This window comes from Oncorhynchus masou, chromosome 17 (assembly GCF_036934945.1).
Source record: "Oncorhynchus masou masou isolate Uvic2021 chromosome 17, UVic_Omas_1.1, whole genome shotgun sequence".
Lineage (NCBI taxonomy): Eukaryota > Metazoa > Chordata > Actinopteri > Salmoniformes > Salmonidae > Oncorhynchus > Oncorhynchus masou.
Genome location: NC_088228.1, coordinates 40679699 through 40703587, shown reverse-complemented (window position 1 = coordinate 40703587; position 23889 = coordinate 40679699). Strand labels below are relative to the sequence as shown.

The following is a 23889-nucleotide window of genomic DNA, read 5'->3' as shown; positions in this document are numbered from 1 at the left end:
GACTAGAGAGAGGGAACAGTTTGAGTGCTGAGAAAGGGATAATAATAATATAATAATATATCCCATTTAGCAGACGCTTTTGTCCAAAGCGACTTACAAAAATTACGCAATTTATTTTAAAATTTACTACATCCATGGTCCAGGTTCCGGCCTGGTCGTCAGTAAGACAGCAGGTCGAGCTCAGTTGTTAGAGCATGGTGTTTGCAATGCCAGGATAGTTGATTTTATTCCTGGGATTACTCGTATGTAAAAATTGTATCCACAGATGAGGATAAATGTGTGTTCTTAATGTCATGTGCTGTTGTTATTGTTATTATTATATATTAAAGCTTGAAATGTATTCTTCAAAGGGGTCCTGCTCCCCTAAATGTAGATAGTGTATGAGAGATGCTCCTTGCCTCCATGGCCCTCAGGTTCTCTGCAAGCTGGATGGGGCTGGATGTTCCCAGCAACACTGAGCTCACTCCTTCATTCCTCAGGCACCAGGCTAGAGAGAGAGAGGTTAATCAGGACAAGTCCCTTGTGGAGGTAGTCCTTCCAAGACTCAAAATAGGGCAATCCTCTACTTTTAGCATGGTTATCTGTCTGTACCGATATCTTACCGATGGCTAGTTGTGGCAGAGTACAACCCAGCTTCTCAGAGATGGTAGTCAGCTCCTTCAGCTTGGCCTGTTGTTTCCTCCCATCCTCACTCACTATCTTCTCCTTCAACCAGGCATACGGCTGGAGGAGAGAGAATGGAGAAGGATCTAAGTACCAAGCAGACATTCACAAAACCCCTCAGATGTTGTTGGGACAAGAAGATACGAGCAGTACCTTCATGGAGGCCCTGGAGCATTCTGGGATACCATTCTCATACTTCCCAGTGATGATTCCACAAGCTAGAGGCGACCAGGATACCACACCCACACCTGCAATGGCACGTGGTAGTCAGGCCACATGACAGGCAAGGTAATCATCAGACGACCATGGTACTGAAGGACAAAAGAACTGGTATCTACAGTTTACCTTTTGATGCATGGAATATTGACTGGTATGTCAAAGACCACAGCATGCACAGTCCAATATAGATGTCACTTGCCTATCTTGTGATAGAGCTCAGGCAGCTGTGTCTCAACCTTGTCCCTCTGGAAGAAATTATACTCGGCCTGCTCACACACTGGAGGGATCAGGTTAAACTGCCTAGCCACAGAGTACGCCTCCTAAATGAGGGATGAGAAAGAGAGGAGGAAGAAGGGGAGAGAAACATGGCGAGGAAAGTGGGATCTGAACTTTACTGACTGCATTCATCTGTTAAAGTTCTGTTCTTGTCAGACCAAACTTCAATATCTTCAAAAGCATTGATATTGCAAGACATCACCTGAACTTTTCAGACTTCATTTACCTTGTCAACCCCCTGTAGTGTTTGTTTACTTCAGACTTCAGAAGCATTCATTTCCCAAGCATGCTAGTGAATTATGTGGACAGAATCTAGATAGTAGGTCAACAGCAAATTAGAGTATGAAATGCATGTATTGTGAGGTTGTGAGGAAGTGTGTTCCTACTCACCATGATCTCCATGGCAGACCATCGTGATGTCCCCCAGTACATGGACATACCCTGGTTGATCACATGGGTCATCGCCCTCACAATCTCTGCAGAGACAAAAACAACAAACACCTGCTAGCTACAGGAGGGAAACATGGCTTTTTGGGACAAATGGGATGTTGTGGGTATTGGTGTAGGTTGGCATCTGCCCCTTTCTGCACAAGTCGGGAGAGTATATCAAAATAAGATGCATTATGTTTTAAAGTGATGTTCCCCTGAAAATATACATTAATTGTCCGTCTACCTGTAAATGGAAGCCTGGTTGTGTTTTAAGCGGAACATACATAGAGGGAAACGGATACGATGAAGACACTCCAATGTTAAGGAGCAGGTGTGAGTCATGAGGACGCCTCACTTCCTCCTACAACAGATCACTTGTCATTACTAAACGATGCATTATGAAGGCGCTCACAAGCCAAAACCGGTCCACGATAATGTTTTATGATAACGTAAATAAATCAAATACATTAAATACATATTCCTGAAATGTGTGTATGTTACGAATTCCAATTCCTACAATGTGTTAGCAATATGAAAGTGCTTGAAATCCTGTTCAATCTTCTTAAAGGCAAATATTGACTTTTGTTGTTTAATATCCTACTGGGCACACCAAGTCATTTCAATGTGGAGAATTGGGTAATATTTGTTAGATGAGATTCCAACCTATTTTCACCCTCTCAAAAAGACCACTAAAAGACCTAAAAGTTTGAAGTGACAATGTGTTATCACTATGCTTTCAACCATCTAAAAGCACAACCACATTCCAATGGAAAATCTCATTCTGATTTTTGGTTTAGTTGTCAGCTAAATGTGTCATCACTGCGCTTTCAACCATTTAATAGCAAAACAAAGATCAAATGGGAATACAACGTCAGATATGTTGTTTATTTCTACATCATCTTAATGTGTTATCACGGTGCGTCATCTAATAGCACAACCAAATGACCTGGATTGCAGCTGAGATTACATTAAAGTACATGGTGAAAGTGTTCATTGCCGTCTGAGATTCTGTGTAGGTTATAATAGCAATTGTGAAGATTTCCACAGACCTGCAACCCTGAACCTGAACGCTTTCTATGATTACATAAGAAGACATTTATGGTTACAGTAACCGCAAATTGTGGCCAAGGATGTGTTACTCATTTTTAAAATGAATAAATACTGTTACATTAGCTTGTAAGAAAACTGTTACTGGTAAGGCTTTCTTGAGGTGAAGGAGAGGCGGACCAAAACGCAGCGTGGTGGTTATTCATGTTTAACATATAAAGACACTCTACATGAATAAACTAACCAAACAAGAACCGTGAAACCTCAAACCAGCCCTATCTGGTGCAAACACAGAGACAGGAACAATCACCCACAAACACACAGTGAAACCCAGGCTACCTAAGTATGATTCTCAATCAGAGACAACTAATGACACCTGCCTCTGATTGAGAACCATACTAGGCCGAAACATAGAAATACCCAAATAATAGAAAAACAAACATAGACTGCCCACCCCAAGTCACGCCCTGACCATACTAAATAATGACAAAACAAAGGAAATAAAGGTCAGAACGTGACAATTACGCTATTTACTGTCTTACAACCAAATATGAACATTTAATGGAGATGTATCTACTGCTTGGATAGTTAGATCTGAGCCACTGGCTTAATCCTATTGTTTGATATATTTAGCTTGTGTTGTTGGTTAGGATGGAGACGTGAATCCAACAGATCATTTGTTAACTTGTTAACTATTTACCGTATCGCTAGTGTGTTATTGAATTGTGCTAGGTTGTCAACATAAACAAAATCAACATTTGAAGTGTCACGTTCTGACCTTTATTTCCTTTGTTTTGTCGTTATTTAGGATGGTCAGGGCGTGAGTTTTCTATGTTTCGGCCTAGTATGGGTCTCAATCAGAGTCAGGTGTCATTAGTTGTCTCTGATTGAGAATCATACTTCGGTCGCCTGGGTTTCACTGTTTGTTTGTGGGTGATTGTCTATGTTAGTTGCTTGTGTCAGCACAGGTCTCATTATAGCTTTACGGTCGTTATTTCGTTTATTGTTTTGTATAGTTTGTATTCAGTCTTCAGTGCTTTCTTTTATTTAAAAAAATCATCATGAACACATACCACGCTGCATTTTGGTCCGCTTCATACGACGATCGTGACATGAAGGAGATGTTTTTTCTGCTTGGATAGCTCCATCTGTGCCACTGAGCCTGGCTTTAATTCCAGTTTGTCTACAAATTAATTATTGATATGTTGGCTTTAAGTCCCCATTTCCACAAAAAATCTAAGTTAAAGAATAGAGCTAAATCAAATCCAATCCAACTTTAAATGCACTTTAAATACAGTTTGATTTGATTTAGTTCTATTTTTTACTTAGATTGTTGGTTGAGATGGAGATGTGAATCCAACATACACTAAGAGTACAAAACATGAAGGACACCGTACTAATATTTTGGCGTTGAAAGCGTTCCACAGGGATGCTGGCCCATGTTGACTCCAATGCTTCCCACAGTTGTGTTAAGTTGGCTGAATGCCCTTTGGGTGGTGGACCGTTCTTGATACACAGTGGAAACTGTTGTGTTAAGTTGGCTGAATGCCCTTTGGGTGGTGGACCGTTCTTGATACACAGTGGAAACTGTTGTGTTAAGTTGGCTGAATGCCCTTTGGGTGGTGGACCGTTCTTGATACACAGTGGAAACTGTTGTGTTAAGTTGGCTGAATGCCCTTTGGGTGGTGGACCGTTCTTGATACACAGTGGAAACTGTTGTGTTAAGTTGGCTGAATGCCCTTTGGGTGGTGGACCGTTCTTGATACACAGTGGAAACTGTTGTGTTAAGTTGGCTGAATGCCCTTTGGGTGGTGGACCGTTCTTGATACACAGTGGAAACTGTTGTGTTAAGTTGGCTGAATGCCCTTTGGGTGGTGGACCGTTCTTGATACACAGTGGAAACTGTTGTGTTAAGTTGGCTGAATGCCCTTTGGGTGGTGGACCGTTCTTGATACACAGTGGAAACTGTTGTGTTAAGTTGGCTGAATGCCCTTTGGGTGGTGGACCGTTCTTGATACACAGTGGAAACTGTTGTGTTAAGTTGGCTAAATGCCCTTTGAGTGGTGGACCGTTCTTGATACACAGTGGAAACTGTTGAGCATGAAAAGCCTCGCAACATTGCAGTTCTTGACACAAACTGGTGGGTCTGGTGCACCTACTACCAGACCCCGTTCAAAGGCTCTTCATTCTTTTGTCCTGCCCATTCAACCCTCTGAATGGCACACATACACAATCCCTGTCTCAATTGTCTCAAGGCTTAGAAATCCTTCTTTAACCTGCCTCCTCCCCTTCATCTATACTGATTGAAGTGGATTTAACAAGTGACATCAATAAGGGATCATAGCTTTCACCTGGATTCACCTGGTCAGTCTATGTCATGGAAAGAGCATGTGTAAACTCAGTGTATTTATAATGAAATTGTAGATTCAATTGGAAATCACCCAAAGTTTGAAACCCCAGGCCGACATGTCTATTTTTAGTTGCTCCTGGACTGAATTCAAACAATAGCTGTTGGTGACTTCCCAGATATTAAATAGCATCATTGATGATGTATGATTGATAAAGTATGGTTCCATTTAACTTGCTCTGTTGAACCTACCTTTTGGAATGACTTCAATAGCAACAGTGAATCTATTTTTTTAAATGTTTTATTTCACCTTTATTTAAAAGTTTTAATTTACAACTGCGACCTGGCCAAGATAAAGCAAAGCAGTGCGACACAAACAACACAGAGTTGCACATGGGATAAACAAACGTACAGTCAATAACACAACAGAAAAATCTATATACAGTGTGTGCAAATGTAGTAAGATTAGACAGGTAAGGCAATAAATAGGCCATAATGGCGAAATAATTACAATTTAGCAATTAGACACTGGAGTGATAGATGTGCAAAAGATGAATGTGCAAGTAGAGATATTGGGGTGCAAAGGAGCAAAAAAAAAACAATATGGGGATGAAGTAGTTGGGTGGGCTATTTACAGATGGGCTATGTACAGGTGCAATGATCGGTAAGCTGCTCTGACAGCTGATGTTTAAAGTTAGTGAGGGAGATATGAGTCCAGCTTCAGTGATTTTTGCAATGTGTTCCAGTCATTGGCAGCAGAGAATTGGAAGGGAAGGCGGCCAAAAGAGGAGTTGGCTTTGGGATGACCAGTGAAATATACCTGCTGGAGCACGCGCTATGGGTGGATGCTGCTATGGTGACCAGTGAGCTGAGATAAGGCGGGGCTTTACCTAGCAAAGACTTATAGTTGACCTGGAGCCAGTGGGTTTGACGAGGGCCAGCCAATGAGAGCATACTGGTCGCAGTGGTGGGTAGTATATAGGGCTTTGGTGACAAAACAGATGGCACTGTGAAAGACTACATCCAATTTGCTAAGTAGAGTGCTGGAGGCTATTTTGTAAAGGACATCGCCGAAGTTACGGATCGGTAGGATATTCAGTTTTACGAGGGTATGTTTGGCAGCATGAGTGAAGGATGCTTTGTTGCGAAGTAGGAAGCCGATTCTAGATTTTGTTTTGGATTGGAGATGTTTAATGTGAGTCTGGAAGGAGAGTTTACAGTCTAACCAGACACCTAGGTATTTGTAGTTGTCCAGAGTAGTGATGCGGGCAGCGATCGGTTGAAAAGCATGCATTTAGTTTCACTTGAATTTATGAGCAGTTGGAGGCCATGGAAGGAGTGTTGTATTGCATTGAAGCTTGTCTGGAGGTTTGTTAACACAGTGTACAAAGAAGGGCCAGAAGTATACATAATGGTGTTGTCTGCTTAGAGATGGATCAGAGAATCACCCGCAGCAAGAGCGACATCATTGATGTAAACAGAGAAAAGAGACGGCCCGAGAATATAACCCTGTGGCACCCCCATAGAGACTGCCAGAGGTCCGGACAACCTGCCCTCTGATTTGACACACTGAACTCTGCCTGAGAAGTCATTGGTGAACCAGGCGAGGCAGTCATTAGAGAAACCTAGGCTGTTGAGTCTGCCGATAAGAATGTAGTGATTGACAGAGTCAACAGCCTTTGCCAGGTCGATGAAGACGGCTGCACAGTACTGTCTTTTATCAATGGCGGTTATGATATCGTTTAGGACCTTGAGCGTGGCTGAGGTCCACCCATGACCAGCTCGGAGACCAGATTGTGTAGCGGAGAAGGTACAGTGGGATTCAAAATGGTAGGTGATCTGTTTGTTATCTTGACTTTAGTAAGGCAGGATAGGATAGATATAGGTCTGTAACAGTTTAAGTGGAGGTTCCTCAGCAATCATTCTCATGACAGCGCAATGGTTATAGCCAGTGACAAATATCAAAACTAAGCAGGGCTGGATGATGTTAAAACTCTGGATGGGAGACTAAAGGGATAGCTCTCCAGGAGGTGGTCTTGCCGAGCCAACAGTTTTTTTCTGATAGTGAATGTTACATTGAAGATCTGACGTTGTTTCAAAGGGAAACATTTGACATATTTCATACAAGGCTTGTCTATGTTGAAAATTGGTTACCATGACAACATAATCATTTGGTTGACATTTTACCCTCAAAACAAACGTTTACTTTGATTACTTTTTTCAAATCTTATGTATTTTCCACGTAGATTCCACATCAAAATAATTTGACAAATTTTACTAAACAAAAATATTAACGTAACATTCAACAATTTGAATAATTTTACTGAGTTACAGTTCATATGAGGAAATCAGTACATTTAAATAAATAAATTAGGCCTAAATATATGGATTTCACATGACTGGGCATAAGCCAACCCACTGGGGAGCCAGGCCCAGCCAATCAGAATGAGTTTTTCCCCACAAAAGGGCTTTATTACAGACGGAAACACTCCTCAGTTTCATCAGCTGTCCAGGTGACTGGTCTCAGACAATCCTGCAGGCGGTCACAGAGTCCGAGGTGCTAAAGGAGCTCCATAAACTTGACCCCCAAAAAAACATCTGGGTCAGATGGTTTAGACCCTTTCTTTTTTAAGATTGCTGACCCTATAATCACCAAGCCTTTCTGGGGAGGTTCCCATTGCTTGGAAGGCAGCCACGGTTCATCCTGCATTTGAAGGGGGAGATCAATACAATCCTAACTGCTATAGGCCTATTTCTATTTTGCCCTGTTTATCAAAAGTGTTGAAAAAAAAATCAACTGACTGGCCTTCTTGATGTCTATAGTATTCTCTCTGGTATGCAATCTGGTTTCCGCTCAGGTTATGGATGTCTCACTGCAACCTTAAAGGTCCTCAATGATGTCATCATTGCCCTTGATTCTAAGCAGTGTTGTGCAACTGTTTTTATTGACTTGGTCAAAGCTTTTGATACGGTAGACCATTTGGGGTCTTTGGCCTGGTTTTCTAACTATCGTTCTCTCAAAGAGTGCAGTGTATAAAGTCAGAACATCTGCTGTCTCAGCCACTGCCTGTCACCAAGGGAGTACCCCAAGGCCCGATCCTACGCTTTTCTCAATTTATATCAACAACATAGCTCAGGCAGTAGGAAGCTCTCTCATCCATTTATATTCAGATGATACAGTCTTATACTCAGCTGGCCCCTCCCCGGATTTTGTGTTAAATGCTCTACAACAAAGCTTTCTTAGTGTCCAACAAGCTTTCTCTGCCCTTAACCTTGTTCTAAACATCTCCAAAACAAAGGTCATGTGGTTTGGTAAGAATGTCCCTCTCCCCACCGGTGTGATTACTGTCTCTGAGGGTTTAGAGCTTGAGGTAGTCACCTCATACATGTACTTGGGAGTATGGATAGACGGTACACTGTCCTTCTCTCAGCACATATCAAAGCTGCAGGCTAAAGTTAAATATAGATTAGTTGGTTTCCTCTATCGTAATCGCTCCTTTTACACCCCAGCTGCCAAACTAACCCTGATTAAGATGACCATCCTACCCAAGCTAGATTACGGAGACACACTTTATAGATCGGCAGGTAAGGGTGCTGTCGAGCGGCTAGGTGTTCTTTACCATTCGACCATCAGATTTGCCACCAATGCTCCTTATAAGACACATCACTGCACTCTATACTCCTCTGTAAACTGGTCATCTCTGTATACCCGTCGCAAGACCCACTAGTTGATGCTTATTTATAAAACCCTCTTCGGCCTCACTCCCCCCTATCTGAGATATCTACTGGAGCCCTCATCCTCCACATACAGCACCCATTCTGCCAGTCACATTCTGTTAAAGGTCCCCAAAGCACACACATCTCTGGATCGCTCCTCTTTTCAGTTCGCTGCAGCTAGCAACTGGAACGAGCTGCAACAAACACTCAAACTGGACAGTTATCGCTATCTCTTCATTCAAAGACTCAATCATGGACACTCTTACTGACAGTTATGGCTGCTTTGTTGTTGTTGATTGTCTCTACCTTCTTGCCCTTTGTGCTGTTGTCTGTGCCCAATAATGTTTGCACCCTGTTTTGTGCTGCTGCCATGTTGTGTTGCTACCATGTTGTTGTCATGTGTTGTTGCCATGCTATGTTGTTGTCTTAGGTCTCTCTTTATGTAGTGTTGTGTTGTCTCTCTTGTCGTGAAGTGTGTTTTGTCATATATTTGTATTTTTTTATTTTTTATTTTATCCCAGCCCCCGTCCCCGCAGGAGGCCTTTTGCCATTTGGTAGGCCGTCACTGTAAATAAGAATTTGTTCTTAACTGACTTGACCAGATAAATAAAGTTTAAATAAATAAAATATAGAAAAAAGAAGCCGGATGTGGACGCTGGCTGGCGTGGTTACATGTGGTCTGTGGTTGTGAGGCCGGTTGGACTGTCACGCGTTGGTCTTAGTATTTTGTGTTTTAGTTAATTAGTTGGTCAGGCCAGGGTGTGACATGGGTTTATGTTATTGTGTTGTCGTATTGGGGTTTTTGTAGGCATTGGGATTGTGGTTGATTAGGGGTGTGTTTAGTTTAGGTTTGGCTGCCTGAGGCGGTTCTCAATCAGAGTCAGGTGATTCTTGTTGTCTCTGATGGGGAACCGTGTTTAGGTAGCCTGGGTTTCACTGTGTATTTCGTGGGTGATTGTTCCTGTCTCTGTGTAGTTTCACCAGATAGGCTGTAATTAGGTTTCACGTTCCGTTTTGTTGTTTTGTATTTTGTATTTTGTCTCAGTTATTTCATGTACCCCGATTCATTTCATTAAAGACATGAGTAACCACCACGCTGCATTTCGGTCCGACTTTCTTTCGACAAACGAAGAACGCCGTTACATGGACGTACTGCCAAATTCTCTTTAAGGACCTTGACGACGGCTTACAGTAGAGAAATGTATATTGAGTTATCTGGCAACAGCTCTAGTGTGTGTTCCTGCCGTCAGTATGCCAATTGCACTCTCCCTCAAAACTTGAGACATCTGTGGCATTGTGTTGTGTGAGAAAACTGCACATTTTAGAGTGGCCTTTTATTTTCCCCAGCGCAAGGTGCACCTGTGTATTGATCATGCTGTTTATTCAGCTTCTTGATATGCCAAACCTGTCAGGTGGATTGATTATCTTGGCAAAGGAGACATGCTCACTAACAGGGATGTAAACAAATTTGTGCCACAAAAAATGAGAAAAATAAGCTTTTGTGCAAATGGAAAATGTTTGCACATTTTTATTTCTGCTCATGAAACATAGGACCAACGCTTAACATGTTGCGTTTATATTTTTGTTCAGTATACATTGAAACAACGGTGATTTAATTAACCAGTTTGTGCCCTGTGGGAACTTTCTCACAAACATTGTGTTGTATAAAATAAATAAAACAATTCTGACATTGTATTCCCATTTAAACTGTGTTGTCCTTTAAAATGGTTGAAAGCACAGTGATAATACATTTACTGTAGATGACAACTAAACAAGAAATCAGACTTTGTTTTTCGATCGGAATTTGGTTGTCCTTTTAGATGGCTGAAAGTGATAACACATTAGGAATTCAACAAACTTCTGGCTGACTTTTAGAGTTGGTGAAAAAAGGTTGTAATCTCATTGACGTCTCTCCCAAACATTACCCACATTTACATGTTGAAATAGTGTGGTGTGCGTGTGCCCAGTGGGTCTCTTGTAGAGGCTCTAATCAGAGTAGTATAACATTTGATGTAGCAGAAGTGAACCGTAGTGGACCTTTGTCAGTTCTATAATGCTGCCTATGACCCTCTCTAATTCAATAACCTCTCTCCTCAATAACCTCTCTCCTCATTGAAACAGTGTTTGTGTATGGCTCTTCACACCACAATGGCCCTGCAATACCATTCTACCCTCAGGCACAAACAGAACTGACAAAGATCCACTACGAGTGGCTTCTGCTTCATCAAATGTTACTACTCAAGTTGTCTAACTAACCAGAAGCTCTATTGTAAGAGAACTAGAACATTCAATTCAATTCCATGTACTTTAGATGTCTCGCAAGGGCAAACGGTGCAATTTGGTAGCTTTAAAAAAACGTTGTTAAGATGATAACAGTACAACTCAACAGGCAGTACAGTATATGAAAAAGGTGAAATCTCACACAGAGCGCTTCAATGATAAATTATGGGATAAATTATGGGGTAGCCTAGTGGTTAGAGCGTTGGGCCAGTAGCCACAAGGTTATTGGATTCAATCCCAGAGCTGACAAGGTAAAAATCTGTCTCTGATTCAGAGGTGTTGGGTTAAATGTGGAAGACACATTTCAGTTGAATGCATTCAGTTGTACAACTGACTAGGTATCCCCCTTACCCCTTACCCTTACAAATGTGTAGTCTAATCAAGAAATGCAACAGGATATATTGTGTTTGGGTGCATTTCTCCATAAATAACTACAATCATGCTGAACAACAAAATGTAAAACAGGGAGAGATGGAAAAGATAGATGAACCTATGTCAGTGTGATTAAAAAAGATAGATGAACCTATGTCAGTGTGATTAAAAAAGTGCTTCCCTTTCATGAGCAGCTCATTCTGTGAGCCTACGAACAGCGGAGAGTGTCAGAGTGTGTGGGTGAAACAGGGTGTGTGGGTGAAACAGGGTGTGTGGGTGAAACAGAGTGTGTGGGTGAAACAGAGTGTGTGGGTGAAACAGAGTGTGTGGGTGAAACAGGGTGTGTGGGTGAAACGGGTGGGAAGTGGAGAGGGGAAAATGTCAGGCATGAACAACAATACATCTGTTCTGAGATGGAAGAGAGAAATGGAGAAAGAAGAGATAGCTGTACATTGTTCATCAGATTCTATGATTTCCTAAAGTGGCAATCAGCAGTTGAAAAAATGTAAAATGTGTTCTTGCTGCCACTGTTTTGCTAAAAACTGGGGGACGGGGCTGGAGAATTGCAGTCACTCTCAAATTCATAGACAGACCCACAGAGTTTCTAACACTGGAGGTGCAACGTCATAAGAATTCTGGAAACGCCAAACAGACCAGGCTGGGGTTTGAGAAAACAAAGAGAGAAGCGAAAAATTCTTCCTTTGTTGTTCATTTTCTCAAAATCTAAAAGGCATAACCCAGATTCGAGACAACATCTTAAAAAGCTGAACATGTGATTACTCCAACCTCGTGAAAACATTTTTATATTGAAGAAGTGCTTTTGATTTGATGATCTGCACATGCGCAGTTTGGTGTGAGGCAACTGTTAAAACAGATGCACATGACCTTAGCTAGCCAACATTGACATGACATGACATACGAGTGTGACCTGGGATTCTATTGGAGAAGCAGTTTCTGTGTATCTTTGTACTGCACTGTCTTTGACAGAGCTATGGGTGTAAGGACTGACCATCCATGATAACAAAATTATAGTTCTAACCATGGTTTACATTTACGTTGTTTACAAACATTGGGGTAAAACATACTTATATTTTGGGTTCTGATGAAGCAAGTCAGTTGAACTATACTCATGAGGCATTTCTAAGTTATATTCTTCAAGAATCAATGGGTACATATCAACATTTTATAAGTCCAAAAATGGACGTACTATAGTAACCCATCTATAAAAAAAAATGTTCCCACAACTTTAGAGAATGTTCCCTTCCCTCTATAGGTCATTAACTAACATTTTCATAGGAACAGACCCAGGGTGTGCTAGGAATATTTCCAAGAAAATATTCCGTTTAATGTCAAATAGAACTTACCTAAAACATGGTTACCATGAACTCACTTAAGATATGAATGTTCTACACATGGGAATGTTGCAAGACCATTCATGTGTCCCGTTTCTGTGGGTTAGGAGAATATTCCATCAATGTCCCACCAAACATACACAGACCATGGTTGCCATGTTCTCGGGACATAAGATATTAATGTTCTAGACACGTTTCATGGGAACGTTGCAGGAACATTCATCTGTCCAGTTTTCTGTGGGCCTAAGATGAATATTCCATCTACGTCCCACCAAACATACACAGAACATAGTTATCATGTTCTCGGAACATAAGATATTCATGTTATAGACACGTTTCATAGGAACATTGCAAGAATATTCATGTGCACAGTTTCCTGTGTTAGGAAAATAATCCATCATCATCACACCAAACATACACAGAACATGGTTGTCGTGTTCTCAGAATACAAGCCATTAATGTTCTAGACACGTTTCATGGGAACGTTGCAGGAACATTTATGTGTATCAATTGTCAGGACGTCGCTTTATAGTTCTAAAGAATTGCTCTCCCCCCGAAAAAAATCTTTACACATCACTTCTTGTTACTGTTGCCATGCCAATCAAGGCCCTGATTGGTGAACCACTGATCCATTCACAGCTCTTTGTCTGTTGGCAAGGGTAGAGATACTCACATACATATTTGACATACAGTAGATGGTCACATTGTGTACGTACAGAGTCATTATTTTTCAACATGTCCTCACCTGGGATTTAAACGCACAGCCTCACTACGCCACCGTGTTCATGTCAGATATCAGTTCATCTGACTATTCTCATCATTGATTTGATTGACTTGTTTCAGAAATGTAAGGGCTGAAATGATAACTCCCTTAATGATTGCAAGCATACCCATAACGTGATGCAGCCACCACTATGCTTGTAAATATGGAGAGTGGTACTCAGTAATATGTTGTATTGGATTTGCCCCAAACACAACACTTTGTATTCGGGACAAAAGAGAATTGCTTTGCCACATTTTTTGCAGTATTACTATAGTGCCTAGTTGCAAACAGGATGGATTTAAAACAAATATTTGTATTTAGAAATTGTTGATGTTTTTCTTTTGAATAATGAAGAAGTAGCCCTTTCCTTTCTGAGTGTCGAGCCAAGTGGACTGTTTGTTTGGGGCACGCGACCTGAAGCTCGCTACAATTTCATTTTATCCGCTATTGAACACAGTATATTCCATCTTAAATTGTATTGATTATTTTAAAATACCTAAAGTTGGATTAGGAAAGTTGTTTGAAATGTTTGGACCAAGTACAGGTAATTTATTAGATACTTTGTAGCCATGTTGGGCGAGTTGGAACTGGTGTATTTCTGAATCAAATGCACCAAATAAATGGACATTTTGGGGATATAACGACGGAATTTATAGAACAAAAGGACCATTTGTGATGTTTGTGGGACATTTTGGAGTACCAACAGAAGAAGATCTTCATGGGTAAGGCATGAATTATATCGTTATTTCTGAGTTTTGTGTCACACCTGGCAGGTTGAAATATGATTGTCATGTGTTTGTATGATGGGGTGTTGTCCTCAGATAATCGCATGGTTTACTTTCGCCGTAAAGCCTTTTTGAAATCTGACACGGTGTCTGGATTAACAAGAAGTTAAGCTTTATTTTGGTGTATTGCACTTTTTTATCAAAGTTAAATATTTCTAATAATTTTATTTTAATTTGGTGCTCTGCCATTTCACCGGATGTTGTCAAATCGATCCCGCTAACGGGATTTGATCCCTAAGAAGTTTTAAAGTCATCATGTTGAAATCCCTGAGCGGTTTCCTTCCTCTCCAACTTAGTTAGGAAGGACGCCTGTATCTTTGTACTGACTGGGTGTATTGATACACCATCCAAAGTGTAATTAATAACTTCACCATGCTCAAAATGATATTCAATGTCTACTTTTTTTGTTTTACCCATCTACCAATGAGTGCCCTTCTTAGCGGAGCATTGGAAAACCTCTTTGTAGTTGAATATGTGGAAAGTGGTCAAAATTCGTGCTCAAGAAGAAATCCTACAGATTCCCATATTTGAGTGAAAAATTCATTTTAACTATATCAGATAGGTATTTTAACTTGGACATTAACATGTTTTGATAAGAATGTGAGAGTAGGGTGATTCCCTGAGCTCGTTTCTCAAACTCATTCCACAGAGGGCCGAGTGTCTTCCTCCCTTGTAATTGATTGATGAAGTAAGGTCACTAATTAGGAAGGAACTCTTCTCGCCTGGTTGTCTTGATCTTAATTACAAATAATAATAAATAAAACAGCAGACACTAGGCCCTCCATGTAAGGACTTTAACCCACCTGTCTTAGCGGGCCATCAGGCCATCAGCACCAATGACAAACACCATAACCACTGTCCCAATAAAGGAAATCTCTAGGTCATGTGCTTATTGGGTCGGTATAGTCAGGCCCTGTCCAGTACTGAATAAAGCCTAACTCTTCCTCCCTAGGTACTTGTGTGACTCTGAAACAACTTTATAGGTGTAAGGCTATAAGAAATAGGGTGAACGCACTTTGAAGTAAATCTCAACTCTGGTTAAAAGTACACTGAAGAAACGCGGTAATTGATCATCGTGATTCAGGAGTATAATTAAAATGTTAACATCGCAGAAGATTGGTGGCACCTTAGTTGGGGTGGATAGGCTCGTGGTAATGGCTGAAGCGGAATAAGTGGAATGGTATAAAATACATCAAACACATGGTTATCATGTGATCCCTGCTGTTTGTTGTTGTTTCCACCTTCCCTGCGAGCTGACCTGTCTGGAACTGCGAGGAGTAACAGCGTGGCCTACGTTGCTACCATGAGAAAGACCAAAGGCGGTGGGAGTACCTTTGAGGATAGTGGTATCTGTCTATCACAGGTGAGGGATATTTTAGACAAACAAAAAGATTTCTATAAGCAGTTGTTACAACATCAAGAAAATAACTTCAAGAATTGTGTACAAATACTGGTGGAGTCAACTAATAAAATAATGGACAACGTGATCAGACTGGTCCAGGACCCGAAGAACGGTTTGCAGTTCTCCCAGAGTCAGCTCGATGAGTTTAAACAGGAAAATGGCAAGGTGACAGCAATCTGTAAGTCATTGAGGACTTTAGTTATGTATGTGAATCCATGATAACAATGACCGACAAATCAGATTATCTCGAGGGACAATCAAGGCAGAACAACATTGTTGTGGACGGAATTGCAGAATCTCCACATAAGATCTGGACAGAGTCTGAGAACAAAGTGAGGGAAGATGGACCACAGGAAGATTGAGGTGGAGCATTCCCACAGGATTGGAAAACCCACCACCGGCCCACGTGACAGGACCAGGCCGATAGTGTTTCAAATTCAAGACAGGCCCAGGCCCAGGCCAATCAAGTTCCTGATGTTCAAGGACAAGGTAGCTGTTCTGGAAAGAGCCAACAACTTGAGAGGAACATACATTTTCCTCAATTAGGACTATCCTGAAGCTGTGCGCCAGAAGAGAAAATAACTTATCCCGTCCATGAAAGCTGCCAGAGCGCGTGGGTACAATGCTTACATCTGCTATGACAGGCCACCCTCAGTCCCAAAAGCCTGGAAGGGATGAGAGAGCCAAGCCTATGGGTTCGTAGATTCAACCCCACAGGCTCACACACACACACACACACACACACACACACACACACACCAACTGATTAATGGTCCACGATATTGTTATTTTTTCTCTTGCTTAGTTTGTTATTTTCCATATTATGTCAATCTCTGAGAAGCTACACAGGAAAGGCCTATATTAATATATGTAGCCTTAGAAATAAGGTTACTGAAATAACTTACTAACATCAGATAACATTCATATATTAGCCATTTCTGAGACTCATTTAGATAATTCCTTTAATGATACAGCAGTAGCAATACAAGGATATAACATCTATAGAAAAGACATGAATGCTTATGGGGGAGGTGTTTCTATATATATATATTAGGAGCCATATTCTTGTAATGCTTAGAGAAGATCTCATGTCAAGTGTTATTGAAGTGCTGTGGTTGCAGGTTCACCTGCCTCATCTAAAGCTTATTATTTTGGGGTGTTGCCATAGGCCACCAAGTGCTAACAGTCAGTATCTAAATAATGTGTGTGAAATGCTTGATAGTGTATGTGATGTTGTTGAATTCTAGTTTGAAATACTTTCTTTACTAGAAGTTCATGGTTACATGTATGAGGAATGTATATGGTTGGATCAATGGAGGTTGTATAAGAGCCAGCGCCCTGAAAACAGTAAAGGGAATCACATGGTTGCGGTCACTGATAAGGGTGGAGAGGTGTTGATTAGTTTGTGGGCCAAGGTCAGGTCAGGACACATGAAGGGAGAAGGCACAGTTTATTACCCACATCACTAAACTTTCTGCCTAGCAACAATAATGTAGTGTTTAGAGAAAAGGAGGAGACTCTGTCTAAATGGGGGTATAAATATGTGTTTGTGTAAAGAGGTCTTTGTCTTTGCAGCTGTTTGACCCAGTGGGTTAATAAACTTGGTTTGAGGTTTTCCTAGTTGTCAGTTAGTTTTACTCTGGTTATTTAGAACCTAACAATGTTAACAGAGAGGTCAACTTTCCTGGGACCTCAATATTGACTGGTTTTCATCAAACAGCCCGCTCAAGAGGAAGCTTCCCACTGTAACCAGTGACTGTAATCTGGTTCAGGTTATTAATCAACCTCCAGGGTGTTTACAAACACGACAGGAACAAGATCAGCCACATGTAGTGATCACATTTTTTGCTTTGGCTTTTATGTGGGATGATCTAAACAATATTTGTTGGTCTGATGAGATAAATAAAGAGCATCCAGACGGGTGCACTTGTTTAATTTATTAAATTGCTTCTTCCAATTATTGATAAACATGCACCTGTTAGAAAATGACATGTAGAAATATTCATGTATTAATGAGGAATTGAAAAACTGTATGGTTGAAAGTGATGGGGTAAAAGGAGTGGCTAATAAGTCTGGCTGCACATTTGTGGCTGATTAATTGCAGATTTAAGAAATGATGTGACTAAACTCAACAAAAATACAATAAATGAAGCCAAGATCAATGATATAAAGGATGATGGAGGAAAACTAAATTAAATTATTGGGAGAAAGACAAATTCAACGCCACCCTTTCATCAAATCAATGGCATATTCATCACAAAACCATTTTAAGTTGCCAATTATTCTAATGATTACTTTATTGGCAAAGTGGGCAAACTTAGGCAGGAAATAGCAACCATGAACAGTGAGCCATTAAGGCCACTTCTGCCTGTCATACATTTAATCTGAATCTAGAGGAAGGTGTTTGTCTTCAGGGCTGGAGGGAAGCCAAAGTAATTCCGCTACCCAAGAGTGGTAAAGTGGATTTTACTGGTTCTAACAGCAGACCTATCAGCTTGTTTCCAGCTATCAGCAAACTATTGGAATAAATTGTGTTTGAACAAATACACTGCCTTTTCTCTGTAAACAAATTGACAACAGACTTTCAGCATGCTTATAGAAAACAGCACTCAACATGTACTGCACTGACACAAATGGATGATGATTGGTTGAAAGAAATGGATCAGCAGTCTTTGATATTATTGACCATAACCTTGGTTTTCTTTAGTGGGAACTTCTCTATTGTCAAACATGTAGGATGTGGTGTACCACAGGGCAGCTCTCCATGCCCTGCTACCCTTTTTTATTTTTACCAATGATCTGCCATTGGCATTAAACAAAGACTGTGTGTCCATGTATGCTGATGATTAAACCATATACGGCAATCACAGCTAGTGAAGTTACTGAAACCCTTAACAAGGAGTTGCATTCTGTTTTGGAATGGGTGGCCAGTAATAAACTGGTCCTGAACATCTCTAAAACTAAGAGCATTGTATTTGGTACAAATCATTCCCTAAACTCTAAATCTCAGCTGAATCTGGTATGGTGTGGCTGTTTTTTTATTTATTTTTATTAATTTAACCTTTATTTAACTCGGCAAGTCAGTTAAAAACAAATTCTTATTTACAATGACAGCCTACACCAGCCAAACCCGGACGACGCTGGGTCAATTGTGCGCCACCCTATGGGACTCCCAATCATGGCTGCTTGTGATACAGCCTGGACTCAAACCAGGGTGTCTATAGTGACACCTCTAGCACTAAGCTGCAGTGCCTTAGACCACTGCGCCACTTGCTGTTGAACAAGTTGAGGATACTAAATTACTTGGTGTTACCTTAAATTGTAAACTGTCATGGTCAAAACATATAGAATCAATGGTTGTAAAGATGGGATGAGGTCTGTCCATAATAAAGAGATGCTCAGATTCTTTGACACCACAAAGCAAGTCCTGCAGGCTCTAGTTTTGTTTTATTTTCACCATTATCCAGTCATGTTGTCAGTGCTGAAAAAAAGAACACAGTGCATGTCTTGCTCTTCATTGTAATCAGAGGGCTAATATAAATAATAATAATCTCTCTAAAAGTTGAGACTGACTGCATCACTTCTTATTTCTATAAGAAACATTCATGTATGGAACATTCCAAATTGTTTGCGCAGTCAACTTACATACAGCTCTGACACACACACCTTCCCCACCAGACATGCCACCAGGGGTCTTTTCACAGTCCCCAAATCTAGAACAAATTCCAGAAAGTGTACGGTATTATATAGAGCTATTATTACATGGAACTCCATTCCATCTCATATTGCTCTAATGAACAGCAAACCTGGTTTCAAAAAACAGATAAAGCAACATCTCACTGCACAATGCCACCACCCCATTGGACCTCAATATTTTGTGTGGATGTATTGATATGAAGGCTATGTGTGCTGCTTTAAAATGTATTTAGTTCTGACCTTTAGCTGTTCTGACTATTAATGTTCTGTATTGTGTCATGTTGTTTCATGTCTTGTGTGGACCAGGCCTGTAATTTCATGATTTTAGGGGAAAGGCCAATTGGCCTTCAAGAGATGCCCAATCTACAAGGGCAACAAGGCCATTAACCAAAATAGCCAATTAAATTGCTTTGAAAACTGAAATATCACAGCTATTCTGTTATGAAAAAAATAAGTGTATGTAAATGTGGACAAATAATTAAAATAAGCCTACATATCGAATTGCAGGTGATGGTCAGATCTATACTGACATGAGAGAAGCGCTTGAAAATGGTAGGGGATATGTTCATGTCATTATTTGGCAACAGTTACAACACCCCTAACTGATCTAATTAAAATCTGTTTCTCATCAAAAGATGGGAATCTGTAGGATTACACCTTCATTCCAAAATGTGACAAAAATTATCGGCCTATATCAAATCTCCTATTCCTCTCAAAAAAAATGAAAAGCTGTTGCGTAGCAACTCACTGCCTTTCTGAAGACAAACAATGTATTCGAAATGCTTAAATCTGGTTTTACACCACATCATAGCACTGAGACTGCACTTGTGAAGGTGGCAAGTTACATTTTAATGTCATCAGTCCTCGTGCTCCTAGACCTTAGTGCTGCTTTTGATACTATCGATCACCACATTCTTTTGGAGAGATTGGAAACCCAATCTTGGTCTACACGGAGAAGTTCTGGCCTGGTTTAGATCTTATCTGTCGGAAAGATATCAGTTTGTCTCTGTAGATGGTGTGTCTTCTGACAAATCAACTGTAAATTTCAGTGTTCCTCAAGGCTCTGTTTTAGGACCATTGTTGTTTTCACTATATATTTTACCTCTTGGTGATGTTATTTGGGAAACATAATGTTAACTTTCACTGCTATGCGGACTACACACAGCTGCATATTTTGATGAAGCACGGTGAAGCCCCCAAAATTGCCCTCCCTGTGTTTCAGACATAAGGAAGTGGATGGCGGCAAATGTTCTACTTTTAAACTCTGACAAAACGGAGATGCTAGTTCTAGGTCCCAAAAAACAAAGAGATCTTCGGTTGAATCTGACAATTAATCTTGATGGCTGTACAGTTGTCTCAAATAAAACTGTGAAGGACCTCAGCGTTACTCTGGACCCTGATCTCTCTTTTGACGAATATATCAATATATGTTATCTTCGTAACATTGCAAATTAAACTTTCTGTCCAAAAATTATGCAAAAAAATTAATCCATGCTTTTGTTACTTATAGGTTAGACTACTGCAATGCTCTACTTTCCAGCTACCCGGATAAAGCACTAAATAAGCTTCAGTTAGTGCTAAACACGTCTACTAGAATCTTGACTAGAACCCCAAAAATGTATCAAATTACTCCATTGCTATCCTCTCTCCAATGTCTTCCTGTTAAGGCTAGGGCTGACTTCAAGGCTTTACTGCTACCCTACAAAGCATTACATGGGCTTGCTCCTACCTATCTTTCCGATTTGGTCCTGCCGTACATACCTACACGTACGCTACGGTCACAAGACGCAGGCCTCCTTACTGTCCCTAGAATTTCTAAGCAAACATCTGGAGGCAGGGCTTTCTCCTATAGAGCTTCATTTTTATGGAATGGTCTGCCTATCCATGTGAGAGACGCAGACTCGGTCTCAACCTCAACCTCAGTCTTTTTTGAAGAATATTTTTTTATATATATATATTTGTTCACCTTTATTTAACCAGGTAGGCCAGTTGAGAACAAGTTCTCATTTACAACTGCAACCTGGCCAAGATAAAGCAAAGCAGTGCGACAAAAGCAACAACACAGTTACACATAAACAGACATACAGTCAAAAACACAATAGAAACATCTATGTACAGTGTGTGCAAATGTTGAAGAGTTGGGAGGTAAGGCAATAAATAGGCCATAGAGGTGAAATAATTTCAATTTAGCATTAACACTGGATTGATAGCTGTGCAGATTATGATGTGCAAGTAGAGATACCGGGGTGCAAAAGAGCAAGAGAGTAAATAACAATATGGGGATGAGATAGTTGGGTGTGCTATTTACAGATTGGCTGTGTACAGGTACAGTGATTGGTAAGCTGCTCTGACAGCTGATGCTTAAAGTTAGAGAGGGAGAAATAAGACTCCAGCTTCAGTGATTTTTGCAATTCATTCCAGTCATTGGCAGCAGAGAACTGGAAGGAAAGGCGGCCAAAGGAAGTGTTGGCTTTATGGATGACCAGTGAAATATACCTGCTGGAGCGCGTGCTACGGGTGGGTGTTGCTATGGTGACCAGTGAGCTGAGATAAGGCGGGGCTTTGCCTAACAAAGACTTATAGATGACCTGTAGCCAGTGGGTTTGGCGACGAATATGTAGTGAGGGCCAGCCAGGTCGTAGTGATGGCTAGTATATTGGGCTTTGGTGACAAAACAGATGGCACTGTGAGACTACATCCAGTTTGCTGAGTAGAGTGATGGAGGCTATTTTTTTAATTACATTGGTGAAGTCAAGGATCGGTAGGATAATCAGTTTTGCGAGGGTATGTTTGGCGGCATGAGTGAAGGAGACTTTGTTGCGTAATAGGAAGCCGATTCTAGATTTAGTTTTGGATTGGAGATGCTTAATATGTGTCTAGAAGGAGAGTTTACAGTCTAACCAGAGACACCTAGGTATTTGTAGTTGTCCACATATTCTAAGTCAGAACTGTCCAGAGCAGTGATGCTCGTCGGGCGGTCAGGTGCGGGCAGCAAACAGTTGAGGAGCACTTAGTTTTACTAGCATTTAAAAGCAGTTGGAGGCCACGGAAGGAGTGTTGTATGGCATTGAAGCTCGTTTGTAGGTTTGTTAGAACAGTGTCCAAAGAATGACCAGATCAAATCAAATCAAATTGTATTTGTCACATACAGATGGTTAGCAGATGTTAATGTGAGTGTAACTCACCCTCCTGTCTCAGCCTCCAGTATTTATGCTGCAGTAGTTTATGTGTCGGGGGGCTGGGGTCAGTTTATTATATCTGGAGTACTTCTCCTGTCCTATTCGGTGTCCTGTGTGAATTTAAGTATGCTCTCTCTAATTCTCTCTTTCTCTCTTTCTTTCTCTGTCTCTCGGAGGACCTGAGCCCTAGGACCATGCCTCAGGACAACCTGACATGATGACTCCTTGCTGACCCCAGTCCACCTGGCCGTGCTGCTGCTCCAGTTTCAACTGTTCTGCCTTATTATTATTGAACCATGCGGGTCATTTATGAACATTTGAACATATTGGCCATGTTCTGTTATAATCTAAACAGCCAGAAGAGGACTGGCCACCCCACATAGCCTGGTTCTTCTCTAGGTTTCTTCCTAGGTTTTGGCCTTTGTGACATCAGCTGATGTGAGAAGAGCTTTATAATTGATTGATGACCACATTTCCACTACCTCTCATAACTTGTTTGTACATATTAATTCTATATAGTTGAACATCTCTCCATTGTCTGTTTGAAATGTACTTTGAAGTGAATCTCAGCTCTGTTAAAAGTACACTCAAGAAAAATGTTTTATTGATCAGGAGTAACATTAAAACAGGGTGAAATGACCCACCAACATTAGACCACGATACAGAAATATATATATATGCCAAAGATCAGTGGTTCACCAATTATGGCCTTGATGGGCTCGGCAACAGTAACAACTGGTGGTGGGTAATGAAACCCTTTTATTTTGGGGAGAACATTTCTTTGGGATCATCAGGTGACGTCCTGACAAATGATACACAGAAATGTTCATGCAACGTTCCCATGAAACGTATTTAGAACAATAATATATTATATTCTGAGAACACGGCAACCCTGTTCTGTTTATGTTTGGTGAGACGTTGATAGAATATTGTCCAAACGCTCAGAAACTGCACACGGGACTGTTTTTGCAACATTCCAAAGGAACGTGTCTAGAACATGAATATGTTATATTCTGAGAACCTGGCAACCACGTTCTGGTATGCTCTGTTTGTCTTCAAGGACATTTCTAACTCTAACACCAGGACATACTAAATAGGTTCTCATGAGGTTTTTGCTAGCATACAATGTTCTCCTAACTAACGGAAAACAAGACACTCAAATATCTGGGGAACATTAGGGGTCACATTGCAAAAACGTTCACTTTCCCTAAAATTGTTAGCTGGGATAGGATCACAGCTGGGTGTGTGCGTGTGAGATAGAGTTTGTGTGTGTGTGCGCATGTCTGTCTGTCAGTCCATCTGTCCGTCCATCTATCCATCTGCTTTGCTTTCTGTGTCTGTCAATCGGCCAATCAGTATCGT

At 40.8% G+C, this 23889-nt stretch overlaps 1 protein-coding gene across 1 annotated transcript in view; it reads right to left on the bottom strand.

Annotated features, from left to right (window-relative positions):
- LOC135559048 (voltage-gated potassium channel subunit beta-1-like) overlaps nt 1-23889 on the bottom strand; it is a 97643-nt gene that overhangs the window by 5069 nt on the left and 68685 nt on the right. Inside the window, exons 9-13 of the mRNA XM_064993383.1 lie at nt 1549-1634; nt 1082-1202; nt 817-911; nt 603-723; nt 399-487 (exon numbers count right to left, since the gene is read on the bottom strand). Coding sequence (XP_064849455.1) covers nt 399-487; nt 603-723; nt 817-911; nt 1082-1202; nt 1549-1634 — 512 coding nt within the window. The remainder of the gene's footprint in view (nt 1-398; nt 488-602; nt 724-816; nt 912-1081; nt 1203-1548; nt 1635-23889) is intronic.